Consider the following 15,353-nt stretch of genomic DNA (forward strand, 5'->3'; position numbering starts at 1 on the left):
GTTGCTTTATGAAAGCCATGCGGTAGAGAGATGAAAGTACTGAAAGAGGAAGGGACAAGAAAAAAAGAAAAGTACCTGTATTTGAAGGGTTAGATTCTGAGGTGGTTGAGTGATGTTAATGCTAGCCGGAGTGTTTATTGGAAGTTCTGATGAAGCTGATACATTCTTCCAATGCCTCCGTTCCTTGCCCCTTACTGTTTACCTCCATTTATTAGCATATTTCAAAATTTCAAAATTGAAACATACTGTGTTGCCATTTCCTACTTTGTGTCCTCATCTTTTCAATTCTATCATTCACTTCTCTCTTCAATTTTTATATACCATCTCAACTGTAATAGAATAATAGAATACATGTGTCTTCTAGTTCTAGTTTCATTACTGTTGTGTCTCTCTTTTATTTTCTTATTTTTAAATCTTCCTCATTTTGTTATGAAATTATTCAATCATTATTATATTTATTTTGTGTGCAATGTCTTTTTAAAAGATATTTTTAGTTTAAATTTATTATCTCTTAGTTTGCATTTTTGCATTATCGATTATTCTGAAATTTTGAGTTTCTTTTTTATTTGTCATTGGTTGTGCTCATTTTTTACGAGATATTTTAAATTTAGATGTATTATTTTTAAATTTTGTTTGCATTTGGTATTATGGATTGTTTTCAAATTTTGAGCTTTTCTTTCTCTGTTGTGTGATGTTTTTTTTTTTTTTTTGCTTGCATTTCACTTCCTAATTTAGACATATATTTTGTTTATTGATTATATTTTTAGTTTAGATTTATTAATTTTTGGCTTGCATATTATATAGATTATATTGTTTTTTTTTTAAATTTAGGATTTTCTTCTTCTCCTTTTTTGTCATTTGTTATGGGATGTTTTTTTACAATATATTTTAATTTAGATTTATTAATTTTTACGCTTGTATTTTGTATATAGATTGTTTTTGAAATTTAGGGTTTTCTTCTTGTTCTTTTTTTGGTCCTTTGTTATGTGATATTTTTTATGAGACGATTTATGTCTTTTGGTCCATTGTTGTGTGTTTTCTCTTTATGAGACATTTTTATTGTTTGTTATTTAGCTTAGGACTAATTTTGAAAATTGAGTTTTTTTTTCTTTTTTTGTCCTTTGTTGTTGTGTGATGGTTTTTATGAGACATTTTTAATTTAAATTTATTATCTTTTAGTTTGTTGCTTCCATTTTGCATTAAGGAGTTTTGAAATTGTGTGTGTTTCTTTTTTTTCTTTTTTTTTTTGTCTTTTGTTGTGTGAGACTTTTTATGAAACATTTTTAATTTAGATTTATTGTTTTTAAATGGAAATTGTAATGACCCAACTTTTTTAAGTAAGTCGAGGTCATTAATTTTTAACAAATAAAAGACTTTGATTGATATAAAACGAAACGTAAGCTAATTTAAAAACATCTTTAAGTCAGGCATGATTTTCAAACATTCAAGAAAACATAAAAAAAATACTATTTACAATAAACGTTTGTAAACTAAATTTCAATTCATCTTAAACCTCAGAAGAACCCATAAGCGAAAGCAAATAACACGTTTCCTATGGCAATCACGCTTCCTTCCTGCCCCTCGCCGGTTTGCCGCCTTTATTACCTTTGCCTGAAAATTAAACATAAGAAGGGTGAGTATTTAAATACTCAGTAAGAGACCCTCTACTGGTCCCGTCAGGGGAAAATAAATTGTTAACGTTCTATTGGGACACCTTGTACAGTCGCAGTCTTGTGACCCCAAGGATACACATCTCAGTCTAACGCCCCGAGGGACGTACATATCAGTCTAGTGTTATGCAGAAACACATATCAGCCTAATGCTCCCGAAGGTGCAAAATAAATTGGTGATCCCGTGGGACACCTACAAGGTACACATCCCAATAAAACTAACAATTTTCCCCTCATTCCATTCAATCCATCTTTCAGTTACTTCAAAACATAAAGTTCTTTCTCTCAACGTCCTAACAGTCAACTTATTTTACTTTAGTCATATGTTTGTCAATAATATACTAATACGTCAGTCAATCAACTATACAGTCAATACACCCCTCAGTTCACCAGCACACCGTCGCGTAACGTACACCCAATCTAAACGAGAATCACAAGTTCACATCTACATCTCATACAAACACAATCTACAATCTTCGTCCTGTCCACATACACACACTTATATATATGTTCCATGACAATCACGATATACATTCGACGTTAAGTCTACTTCAATTCATATGCATTCATATATATTTTCAGTCAATCCACAGTATACATTCAACACACATACAGTTCACAATCATAATTGAGTCCAGTAGAAAATCCCTTACTTCGCGAAACTAGTTCCAACTAGAATCAATTGTTTGCTGCGAACCCAAGGAATTCAAACGTTACCTTCAACCTATAATCGAACAGTAAACGATTTCTCCAACCAATTAGTCCAGCAATATTACTTGAGTTTATTTTGGAAACAGTTACGAATTTCATAACTTCAATCTTACCAATCAGAATTTCATAACTTCAATCTTACCAATCAGAATTTAATGACTCGTGGCAAAGCAGGAACGACACCTAACGACCCAATCCTGCAGCAGGACGAAGGAGGAACTCCACGCGCAGAAAGTTGGATCTGGGGTCTTTAGTTCGGTTCACGGCAGGTGTTATTCGCGGAAGAAGTCGAGCAGTAGCTTTGCGAAGAGACGACGTGCGACGGAGAGACCGTATAGAGACGGACGGAGAGTCACACGGCAGTGCAGACAACGGAGGAGAAGGGATCGGCGGCGGCTGGCTGAAAACAGAGGAGAAAGGAGAGGAATGGGCGGCGGCTGGCTTGGACGGCGGTTGTGAGCGGAGGACGTGGCGGTTACTGGTTCACGCGGCGGCTTTGGCTTCGACGGAGACAGAGCAAGGACGCGGAAACGGTTGCAGCGGCGGCGAGGCTGGGCACGGCGACGCAGATCTGGACCGGGCAGCGGCGGAAGAGCAACGGCGCGGTCTTGCTTTGCGAACGGAGATGGAGACGGCAGATCGGGCGTTCGGCTTCAGTAGGGGAGACGCGGCGGTGAGGCTGGGTTTGATCGGAGCGGAGAGGAGAAGAGAAGATGGAGATGGCCGGCGGCGGTTGCTGCGCGAACGGAGAGAAGGGAGATGGGAGTCGCGGCGCACGGGGAGGAAGAAGAAGAGAGAAAATAAAAGAAAAAGAAAAAAAATAATAAAAAATTTCTTTATTATTTTTTTATTTATTTAAATTAAAAAATATATATATAAAAATGAAATAAAATATATATATATATATATATATATACCTTTTGGTTTGTCCCAATACATTTGTTTTGTCCCTTTTTCTTCTATACAACATTTTTTGTATATAATTGTAGAATCTTTTTACTATGTGTTTAGTTTCACTTTACTTACTAAAGATTTCATATCAGTTATTTTAGTTTAATCTGTTAGTTCTATTTTAATTCGGTACATTGTAGTTCACTTACTCAACGCTTTTTGTTCTATTGACATCCAATCTATTATTGGAGAATTGTCAAAAATGACAAAGTTGACAAAATATTTACAAGTTATAGCAAATTTTCAGATTTTATCAATGACATTGATAGGCAATGATCGAAGGATATCATTATTTTCAATTTTTAATTTTATTATTTTCTTAATTAATTAGTTGGTATATTGAATTTGTAAGCGTACAGATTTCTCTAAAATGTTTCTTTTTTTTTTTTTTTGCTTTTTTTAGTTTCATTTTTTCTTTTTTCTCTTTTCTTTTTTTGTTCTTAGTTGTGTTATCTTTTATATGAGTCATTCTTAAATTTAGTTTTGATTTATTTTCCTTTCAGCTTGTCTGCCTTTTGCACTATAGATTGTTCTCAAATTTTTAAGGGTCATTTTTGTCCCTCGGATTTGATGGAAGTGTTGTGCCTATACTCCACGTTTAATTTGGCTCACAAACTACCCTAATCCTAGGATTAGGTTTTTCATTCTTCCTCCTAGTCGGTTGCCAACTCTTCCACTCCTCTTTGTCACTGTTCCTTCGAAAACCTTTCTTCGTCATTGTTTTTCACTCCCATCTTTTCCTCTTTTTCCCTTCCTCAAATCCCTCGTAAGTATGTATGGAGTGGGTGTCTCCTGATGCCTACATATGAAGAACTCCTGACGTCAGCATTTGGGAGTTGTATATGATCTGTCGACGCTGAATTTCTCGATGTCGAGAATGCCTCTCCGGATGCTTTTTTTATATCTCTCGACATTGGGAAAAGATTTCCAATTTCTTGTTGTAACATTATCTCTACAGCATATGCTAAATTCTGCGTCACACTCCTTTAACTGTCATATCTCTTTTTTCTTGGGATTTTTGTGTTTTCTACTGTGCATAATCTTTAGCTTTAGGTTTATCATTTGGTGGGTAATGTCAACATCATAAATTAACATCCTATTTGTAGTAAAATTCAACTTCATCCTCATCACATACATTAGGGATGTATATTGTTCAAGAATATTGTAATTGATTTTCATTTCATCTTTTTGAAAATGTTTATTTATGTCCCTAACATATTTTGTTGATTTTCATTTCATCTTTCCAAAAATTTTCACTTACATACTACCACTATATGAAATTGGAGTTTTTTCGACGCAGAAAATGGTGTCGGGATAACGAACGTGGTAAAAAAGGGGTTTTTCCTACATAGCAAGAACGATGTCAGCATTGGTCTTCAATAACGAAACCAGGAGACAACGTCGCAAAATAGGGGAAAACAGTCGCAAAAGAGGGGGAAAACAACGACGTCGTTTATGACGAAGTCATGGAATCTTTTTGTTTAAAAAGTATTCTTTAGTTTCCACAACGTCATGCACGTCCACATTATCGTTTCTCCCCTAACGACAATGTCGTAAAGGATAGATCGATGAAGCCCTAAAAATTATTAAAATGGTAGATTTCTTGCGACATGATCTACTGAAGTTGCGTCATCATTGGCCTATCTATGACGATGCACGTTGACCATGTCGGTAAAGGTCTAACCTTTAAATCACTATGACAAAACCTTTTGCCAACGTATAATTAGTCGTTGATGTCGTCAAAAGTTTGATGATTTGATTGATTCGGAAAAGGTAATGTCGGTGTCATAAGTGACACATTGTCATTAGATTAGCTTCTAACAACGCAACCACTTACGGCATCGTTAAAAGGTGGGTTCTTGCGACGTTTTTGTAGTGCTTCGCGAGAACCCTAGTTATTTTAGTTCAGTGTTCATATAACACAGAACCAAAGTGAAGAACCAAAACTAAGAAGAAGAGAAAAAAGAAAGAAGAGAGGGAGACGTCGCCATTGTTGTTTTTTTCGTCATCGGCACTGTCGTTGTCTGTCGCTGTCCGTCACACCCATCAACCTCCTATCCGAGCCTTAGTTTATCGTCTCTACTGGTAAAAATGTTTATTTTGCATGTATATTATATGTGTATTAATGTATGTTTAGAGTTTAAGGATTGTGTATATGTATATTGTAAATTGTATGTGTAGATTGCATATTGTATGTATGTTTGTTATTAAATATGATGTATGAATATGTTAAATTAAATTGAAATTGAAGTTGAAATTCTTATTGTAGGTATGTTTATGGTAGACTGTAAATTAAAGTTGTATATTGTATTTATGTTTTATTATAAATTGTAAATTTTATATGGTATTGTATTTTTATTATAAATTGTAAATTGAAATTGTTATTGTATGTTTGTTTCTTATAAATTATAAATTGAAATTGTTGTATGAATTAGTTAAATTGAAATTGTATAGATTGATAATAATGAGTGAAATTATGATTTTGATTGTCGTAGAGATTTAAATACATTGAAATTGTTATTTATTTAGAACTATCTTAGCCCTTAGTTTATGATAATTTAGTCGAAGTGTTAGGTTGCTACTAATGTATATTAGTTGGTTAGTTGGAAGTGTTAGATATAGTGAAAGTTGAGATATTGAATATTTGTGAGGTGTGACTTATTCATTGAGGAAATTTAGCATTTGAGAGAATAAATATAAGACTAATTACATGTATTTATGTTTTAGGTTTTTAACGATGGACAAGAGTTGGATAAAACTTAGGAATAAGTGTTATCCGTTGAGTATAGAGAGGAAGTTCCAATTTTTAGAAGTTGTCAAGTATCACGTCGATGAGTACGGATGGATAAGATGTTCATGCAAGAGATATATGAACTCGAATTGGAACTCATTAAAGGGTGTGGAGATATATTTATTAACGATTGGAATATGCCCCTCCTACACAGATTTGGTGTATCCTGGAGAGCTAATGAACTTGTATAGAGGTATAAAAATATTTGATGAAGAAACTAGTAATGACCTTTTCCATGAAACAACTAGCAGTGACTCATTCCATAAAATAACTAGCAGTGACTCATTCCATGAAACAACTAGCGGTGACCCATTCCATGAAACAACTAGCGGTGACCCATTCCATGAATCAAATAGTCGTAATCCATTTTCTGAAGACAGTGAAATGTTGGGTATGTTGCGCGATTTACAAGTGACGATTGAACAGGAACAAGAAACGGTAGATGAAGGTTGGACAATGACATGCCATTAAATAGTAGAAGAGGAAACGACGAATATATTTCAGGAGTTATTAAACCAAGCACGTCGTGAGCTACTCTGGCTGTTCAAAATTTTCATCCCTTAACTTTTTGGTTACGATGATGCATGTGAAAGTTATCAACGGTTGGAGCAACAAGTCCTTTGACATGATGTTAAAGATAATAAGATGTGTGTTTCCAATATGTAGTACCAATGTCTCTAGCTCATTCTACGAGGCTAAACGAAAATTGGGTGACTTGGGCTTGGGTTACGTGACTATTTATGTCGTAAGTACAACTGTGCCATTTTGCATCGTTGTAGCCTTCGCTGACGTGAACAGCATCTGGCGACGCGTGGCTGTGTCGGAAAAAACCACATTTCTTGTAGTGTACACTAGAACAAAAGAAATTCAAGTTGCAATGATTGAACAAATTTCAAACCTCTGGTAAGGCTCCTATTTCTCTCTACTTTATTTTACTTCTGGTGCTAGAATTGGTATGCTTTCGTTATTTATCAACTTTGGTGTTAAATTTTAGTCATTTAGATTTGCCTAATATTTTTTTTCTTTGATCTTTTTCAGGATTCTCCATTTCATAACTCTTTTTGCATGGTAATATGGTTGCAATGTTTCAATGCTTGTAGTTATGTATTTAAGAAACTTTTGTACCCAAATGGTTTACTTGTACACTTTTTTCGTGCAACTTTTTTTTTTTTTTTTTTTTTGCATTGAATATATTACTCATTTTCTTGAATGATCACTCAATTAGGGCAATCATGTTTTTAACTCTGAACAATTTAATGTGAAATGTGATGTGACCTAAGTTTCAAAAATGTCTTCGAAAAAATATGTTAGGAAATACTTGGTTAATTTGATAACTTCAAAAATTACTTTGCAAAAATAACTTAGGTGTAAATAAAGAAAAACTAGTTTGCAAAAATATCTTAGGAAAAGTTTCTTTTAAAAATAACTTTGGGAAAATTGTGTTTCAAAGTTACTGATTAAACATCAAAAAATTAATTGTGTTTAATTTAGTAAAAATGACGAGAGAGAAAAAAAAGCACAACACAAACAAATAAACATAATAAAAATGATGTTTGGTAATTAGGTTGGTAGTGTTTTCATTCAATCAACTTTTTTTAGCTTTTAATATAAATTTTAAAAGAATAATTTTTTCGAAAAGCTAAATTCTTTTTTATTGAAAATTTCTTTTAATTATGAGAAGATTTATCTCAAAAGAAGATTTGAAGAACATACAAAATTATTGTATCATGTAAAGAAGAGATTTATCATGCATATTTTCAAAGAAGAAAATCGGTATCATAACTATAGGGATTTTGTATGCAATATTGGGGTTTTTTTTTTTAAATAGAAAAAGTTGAATAATTTTTATAGTTTATAAAATTGAACTATTAATAGACAAATTTCATTACACTTTCATACAAATATTTTGTCAAATATTTTATTTTTGACAATTTCTCTACAATGTTAGACTTTATATCTCACAAATCTAAATATCACAATTTGCAAAATGTTTGAGTTTTGCAGTATTTGATAATTAGGTCGGTTGTGAAATCATGAAAAAACTTGTATAATTATTTTTAAAAATTACAAAATTAGTAACCTTATAACTTTTTTTAAAAAAAATCAATATCAACAAAATGAACCTTTACAAAGCAATGAAACAGAACATTAAAATAAAATGTAGTAATTAAACTTTCTCCTAAAATTATTTACATGACATGTTTACTTACAAAAAATATAATTGAACTGGTGAACTTGCGTATGGAGGGAGACCTTTCTTCTTCTAAGATATTCTCTCGAAAAGTGAGAAAGAATCAAAAGCATGCTTATAAAGGCTTTGAATGGGACCATGTCCTTTACTTTGAGTCGATAGCGAAAGCTAGTCCCCTTGTGAATTGAGAGGTAGTGAGTTTCTAATGGTTCCACAATAACTTTCTACAATACTAAATGTATTCACAACCTTACAACGTCAGTTACTCAATGATCACAAGAGCTAGGGTACATATGTCTATCGACTGTAGGCATTGAATTAGGCAGTTAGCATACTTCCCATAATCCATGAATTTGACCTAGTTTGTCGTCAATGTACTAGAAGATGTTTCATCATTCTATATCATCTACTTAGGACCTTAGTGGATTAACGGGAACAGAAGTCATAGATGTCAAGGAGATGGTTGTCATGTTTTTCACATATTAGTATTAGCGCACAACATTGAGAATTGAAAAATTCAAAGAGAGTTTGTATGGTCTGATATGTGAGAAAGTTTTTAAGCATTTCAACATGCCCACTGGCACTCCGATTAAGAAAAGTCAAGCAGCTTCTTTGCTTTTTCTAGCTTCCTCAATCAGTTCAGCTCTCTAGCTTACTCTTCTGGAAAACTAGCTCAACGGATCATGTGGATCTAGCAAACTCTGCCTGATTCTTATTCACTGCCTAGCGCCTTATTCATACTCTTTGTTTCTTCATGGAAGAGCTGATCGCTCACTCTTTTATCGGGTAATCGGGTCAATGAGAATAAGAGGTGCCTATCACTATAAGAAAACGGAGTTATCTCAACGCACAAAAATGCATCGGGATAGCCAAATTAGGGAAACAAAGCTCACCCCAATGCTGTAGATTTTGTGTCGGTCGGCGTAGTCCTCTGCCCCGACGTAGTGTTGAAGATGTTGGACAACATAACACTTTTCCGTTGCAATGCACAAAAATGTCGGGGAAACATTTTGTTTAAATAATATATATTTTCTCTAACGCCATGAAAGTACACGTTGAGGATGCCCCAACTATGACCGATGTGGAAGTATGTGGCGTCGAGAAAAATAGAAATTATTTTTTTAATTTATGATTTTTCTGACGTTTACATGCATGGCGTCGAGAATTGGTCCAATTATGCCAACATTAGTGTTAACCATATCGGGAAAAATTTAACCTTTAAATTATTATTCAACCTTCACTACTAACAAAACAGGCTCTCTTGACGTTTTTAAACTGTCAAGAGAAGGCTCTCTTGACGGTTTTAAAACCGTCGTTGAAGCCAGCGTCAAGAAAGGCAAAGTTCTTGACGGTTGATTAAACGTCAAGAATAGTGAACGTTGACGTTTTATAAACGTCAAGTATACTTATGTTCATGACGTTTTAGAACCGTCAAGACTGGTATTGTTTATGACATTTTAAAACTGTCAAGGATGAACTGATTTATGACATTTTAAACCCGTCAAGAATTTTAATATTCATGACATTTTAAAACTGTCAAGAATGTAAATGTTCTTGACATTTGTCAACCGTCAAAAATGCAATTGTTCATGATAGTTTAAAACCGTTAAGCTTGCAATTGTTCATGACATTTTAAAACCGTCAAGCATTTTTTAATTTTTAAAAAAAAAAGAAATTGTAATTGAATTATGCTGTAATGAAAAGATGATTGTCCTGTAATTGTCCAGCAACAGTTTCATAGATATTTGATATTCATCAAATATAGTTTCAAATCTCAAACATATATAAATAAAACCATTCACCATATATATTCAATTCCAAGACTTTACATATACATAATGAAATAGGCTTTACATTAGATTTCATAGATAACATTTTTACAAAGAAACTAAGTGTAGAAAATCTATCGAAATTTTCCGAAGGGACAAATACAAGCAAAATAGAAACTGAACGTGGGTAATATATTTTTACAAAGAAACTAAATACAACAAGGTTATATTGTCATGAATAACAAAATTACAATAAATCTTGTCACTAACCAAACATCAATCACTTGCTTCGTAGCTTCATCACTACAATGGATCGATCAGAAAATAGCTTCAAACACATAAGGCCAGAGTCTGTAAAAATAAAAATATAAAATTAAGTACCAATAAAATCTCCAACACTTGGTGAAATTATAAATGTTCATTAAAATATCAACTAAAAGGATAAGTTCAAAAAGATAAATTTAGGGTACTATTTATTCTTTTTAACATATTCTAAACATATAACAGAGAAAAGTTGACATAAAGAAATGGATTTAGTATACTGACTAAAATAAAATAGCATGCAATGCTTGTGAAATAGTTGAAGCAGCCTAAAAAATCACCATCAAATCAACAAACTTAAAAATTCAAATCAGTGGATAATTAAGGTCAGTTGAATATTGGAAAAATAAACATTAGAAAGATACTTTAACAGCAAAACCTATTGTATGACCAAATAATACGAATATGAAACCATTCAAACATTCATGAGTGTCTTGGCCAAGTAATACGAATATGAAACCATTCAAACATTTTTTATTCCATTAGAAAATATTAGCAAACATTAGCACTGTTAGAAGTTCAAAGGTAGAGAACTTACTGTATGACCACATGCAAAAGCCATGTCCTTTGGGTTTGTGAGGCATATGGGGCAGACCTTGAACAAGAGACATTTAATTAATAATTTATATTAATGAAGTCATGAAACAAAAGAGAAATTTCTTTTGTTTCAGTAGACAAGGCTCTCACAACTTGTTGCCTTAATCAATCTTAAACCCCAGATTTCAACAAAATTTTCCTAGAGTAATTGTAAAGCCACACATGTTTGGTTCTCTCATTCTTAGAAAACTCCATAAATAAAATAAAAGCGAAGTTACCGATTCAGATGAGGAACTATGTTTTTCAGCTTTTGCATTCTCCAAAATTTGGTTTGCAACTGCATTGTCATAATTGATGACTTCAGGAGGAGGAGGAAGTGGCCCTGCACTTTTTCCATATACAGATTCTCTCCTGCATAATAGTTAGTGTGTTATTTTTCCAAACCCAAAACAGAAATTGTTACGAAATCAACAAATAAAGAAATCATCAAATCATTTTTCTACTACAAGCACCCTTTTACAACGCTTTTGAGCTCCCATAGAAATCATCAAATCATTTTTCTACTACAACTAAGAAATGATACGAGAGAGTTCACAAGATGTAATCCAAATGACCAATTACATATTATATACACTTCTCTTAAACAGACGAGTCTTGTTTCTTTACATCCACTAATATCACATTTAATCCTAAGAATCTTGTTATCTATCAAACAAACTCTAACCCAACAATCCAAGACATCATGAGGCAATATGACATCAAGAACCAAGTCAAAATTGAACTAACGTTACACTCACATCCCAATTGCAAAACTTTCCATCGAAAACTGACAAAGAAATATCCTCGATTGAGATTTCGATTCATGTGTACAATGAAGACAAAGGAAAATTCGGACAAGAGAAAAGGGATAAGACAAATAAACAAATTGACTTCTAAGTAATGAGAAACAAGAAAACAAAAATAATGAAAAATAAAAAAGATGCTCAATTAACACCTTTTGTAAGCACAACTTATATTTACAACTTTTACTTGAATAGGATTTGTTTATGTTGTACTAGTGTGTCCTTGAATTCTAAAAATATAGCAACCCATGTTCACTAAGGAAAACAAAAACACATAAATACATCAAAATATCAGTAAGTTGAGTCACAATCAAAAATACATTTGAAAAATGGAAACTCTAAGTTGAAGAGAAAGATCAATTTCTTTAAGAGAGAAGAACAATACCTCACAGTGGCCATGAGCTGTAGAGTAATGGCCATTTTGATAGGTTTGTTTGATTATGGATATTGAAGTAGAATGGAAGTTAAATTTCATCAACCCAACATCATAAACAAAAATATATCAATATAGTAAACAAAATACCTTTCGTTTAATGGATACTGAAAGATGACTCCACCCTGAAAAATTGTACAGGAAAAAAATTGCATGATATAAAAATTGAATGCAAAAAATATATGGACAAACCATGGAAAACAAAAGAGAATTTTCGAACGAGAACCGATCCAACCTAAAGTAAAGTAGTAAGAAAACAACGCATCAATTTTTAACAAGAGGCGTTTTGGATGAATTCTTATGATTTCTACTTTCTTTTTCGGATTGTTTTTCATCATCTGAATTTAATTCCTCATCAATTGGAAAGCCTCTAAACCCAGAAAAAGGGTCAACAAAATATTTATAAAAAAAAAAAAAAAAAAAAAAAACTCATCCCTTTCTGCTCTGCTCCTTCTATTAGTCAATCTAGCCACTAGAACAAATCACCCTAAATTGGATTTTGAAATGAAATTGCCCGATCTCCATCAAGGGGGGTTTCACCCTAGCCAATGCGAAGCTCCAATGCCTTGACGCCAGCCGAGTTCGAGAGGTCGAAGAAATCCGATGGACGGATTTGGAAGGAGCGACAATAAGAGAGCAGAGATGGAGATGACGATTGAGAGGAACCAAAAGAGAGATGGAGATGAAAATTGAGAGTGTAGCAGAGATGGAGATGGCGATTGAGAGGAACCAAAAGAGAGATGGAGATGAAAATTGAGAGTGTAGCCGAGAGAGATGGAGATGCGAATTGAAAAGGCAACGACTGAGACGGCGATTGAGAGTGCAGCGGCTGAGACGACAAGTTCTGCATCTTCGTGCGTTTTGATTAAGGGAAGGAACGTGTTTTCATCCTAGGGTTTTAGAAAAGAGAAAACGGACTTAATTGAAACGACGTCGTTTTAGTACTAAATTCTTGACGTTTTTAAAACGTCAAACAATTTTTACAATAGTCTTGACGTTTTAAAAACCTCAAGGATTTTTTTATAAATTTCTTGACATTTTTCAAAACGTCAAGGATTTTTTTATAAATTTCTTGACGTTTTTAAAACGTCGAGTAAAATTTTAAATTCTTGACGTTTAGTAAACGTCAAGCATGTCGAATTCATACGCTTCTTGACGTTTTAAGAACGTCAAAAAATTAATAGATATTTCGTGATGTTTTAAAAACGTCAAGAAAAAAGTTATTTCTTCTTGACGTTTTTTGAAAAAAACGTCAAGAAAGGAAAACAGCAACCGTTAAGAAAGCCCATTTTTCTAGTAGTGCTTTCACAATGCAATAACTGAGACGTCAGGATTGGTCAGTCTATGAGTTGTTCTCAATGCCATCACCGTCCACCATCTCCTTGCCCACTGCCATTGTGTTCCACCGCCTACTGTCCTCCTTTCGTCATTGCATTATGTGGCCGCCGCCTCTACATTTTGGTAAAGATATTTTTTGTTTTTTTTTTCTCTAAATAAATGTATGATTTTGAATTTGAATTTGTTTCCATGAATAAAGTATAGATTGTATAGATTGTCACTGCCATCATCGTTGCATTAAATTGTGGGTATAGATTGTATATTGAAATTGTTGAAAGTTTATGAATTGAATTGTATATGGATCGTTTATGAATTAAAGTAGATGTATAAATGGAATATTGAAATTTGTAATAGATTAGGGTATAAATTATTGAAATTGTATGTATAAATTGAAAAGATGGATTGAAATTGTGATTGTTATAGAGGGGGACAATTGAAATTATATTTAAATGTATTGAAATTGTTGAATTGATGAAATTTAACAATTTTAAATTGTACTTCAAAATTTTTATGGATTTGTTGTGGCTATATCTTGCAATTATACTGGCCTGTAGTTTTTTATTTGTGATTATACTTTGTTTGTTGGAATTAAGTGTTAGTTAGAATTATGTTAGCCTTTAGTGGTTTATAATTGGAAGTGTTAGGTAGCTTTTAAAGCTTGTTAGTTGGAAGTGTTAGGTAGCTTGGAAAGATTGAAGTAATTATATGTGATTAGGTTGTTCTATCTGCAGTTATGGTAATTTTTTTAGTTTAAACTTAGATGTAGTGAAAGTTGGAATATTGGATACTTGTGAGTTGTAGCTTATTCATGGAGCAACTTTGAACATTTGAAAGGAGAAATATAAGAGTAATCAAACCTAGCTATTATGGTTTTTAAAAATGGACAAGGGTTCGATGAAACTTAGAAATAAGTTCTTAGTTTAAGTATAGAGAGATCTAGTCTCAACTTTTAGAGGTTGTGAATTATCACATCAATGAGTATGCATGGATGATATGCCGGAGTTGCATAAGCAAAAACACGAAAAAAGCAATTGAAAGATAGAAGAAATGAGAAAGATGAATGAAGAACTGACTTGGACACAAAGAGGACCTTGACTCTATTGCAGTGGTTATTTTTCAACTTTTAAGTTCTTTAATTTCTTATCATTGATACATATATATTCATGGGACAAGTAGATTATAAAATTGTCACCTAACATAAATTATTTTAAAAAATATTATATTTAAAAACATGTTAAAGAGTGATTTCGTATACGAAAAATAGACATAGAAAAAGTGATTTCTCTTTCAAAGCTCCAACGATAAAGTTAAAGAGGAAAGGGTATAAATTAGAATTTGACAACTCTAACTTTTATTCTTTTTGCTGTTCTTTAAGGGCGTGAGATCCTGCTGGGTCCAAAATTAATGAGCTTTGGGCCTCGAAGCCCAAATATAAATCTCCAAAGTTTCCAAGTTCTGTAGAATGGCTAAAATCACTAAGGTGTACTTTAATTGGCCTAATCCTAATCGAATATGCATCAAAATAAGACTAAAATGTTGAGAAAATAGAAAAACTTAAATGTTGAGAAAATAGAAAAACTTAAATGGGAAATTGAATCGGCGTGTTTTGTGAATATTATATAGTAAACATAGTAGGTTGTTTTAAACTTTTACAAATATGATAAAAAATTTACTTTTTAAAATACTATTTACTTCAAATTTGTTATTATTCTTAAACTATTCTTAAACTATTATTCAATAACTTATTTCGTATTTTCCTTTTTAATGTTTTAACCATTCTTTAAGTTTTATTTATTGTT

The 15,353-nt window shown here is 32.6% G+C and overlaps 1 protein-coding gene and 1 long non-coding RNA gene across 4 annotated transcripts; both read right to left on the reverse strand.

The window, feature by feature from the left end:
* Window positions 1-1,379: 1,379 nt before the first annotated feature.
* Window positions 1,380-3,326, reverse strand: LOC116403677. Its single transcript, XR_004216464.1, has 3 exons — window positions 2,524-3,326; window positions 2,324-2,394; window positions 1,380-1,611 (listed from the first exon to the last, which is right to left on the reverse strand). It is a non-coding gene; the product is annotated as an uncharacterized LOC116403677 (long non-coding RNA).
* A 6,773-nt stretch (window positions 3,327-10,099) lies between these two features.
* LOC116403716 lies at window positions 10,100-13,121 on the reverse strand. 3 transcript variants are annotated; one of them, XR_004216552.1, is made up of 4 exons: window positions 12,307-13,121; window positions 12,169-12,185; window positions 10,943-11,352; window positions 10,100-10,434 (listed from the first exon to the last, which is right to left on the reverse strand). XR_004216552.1 is itself a non-coding variant. In XM_031885238.1 (4 exons), the coding sequence occupies exons 1-4, from the start codon at window positions 12,552-12,554 to the stop codon at window positions 10,414-10,416; spliced, it is 459 nt and encodes a 152-aa protein (XP_031741098.1). In that variant the 5' UTR covers window positions 12,555-13,121; the 3' UTR covers window positions 10,100-10,413. The 3 variants fall into 3 exon arrangements, 1 of the variants encoding a protein (XP_031741098.1); XM_031885238.1 differs by lacking the exon at window positions 12,169-12,185 and having other exon boundaries at window positions 10,943-10,999; window positions 11,220-11,352; XR_004216551.1 differs by lacking the exon at window positions 12,307-13,121 and having other exon boundaries at window positions 12,169-12,300.
* Window positions 13,122-15,353: the final 2,232 nt, after the last annotated feature.

This window comes from Cucumis sativus, chromosome 5, assembly GCF_000004075.3.
Source record: "Cucumis sativus cultivar 9930 chromosome 5, Cucumber_9930_V3, whole genome shotgun sequence".
Classification (NCBI taxonomy): Eukaryota; Viridiplantae; Streptophyta; class Magnoliopsida; order Cucurbitales; family Cucurbitaceae; genus Cucumis; species Cucumis sativus.

Bases quoted from the DNA above. Each gene is read 5' to 3' on its own strand.
- LOC116403716 (XM_031885238.1), bottom strand. From the start codon at position 12,554: ATGATGAAAAACAATCCGAAAAAGAAAGTAGAAATCATAAGAATTCAT. The intron at 11,353-12,306 runs GTATTTTGTTTA...ACTATTATGCAG, and splicing joins CAGTATCCATTAAACGAAAG to GAGAGAATCTGTATATGGAA. The intron at 10,435-10,942 runs GTAAGTTCTCTA...TTATTTTTACAG, and splicing joins CTTTTGCATGTGGTCATACA to ACTCTGGCCTTATGTGTTTG.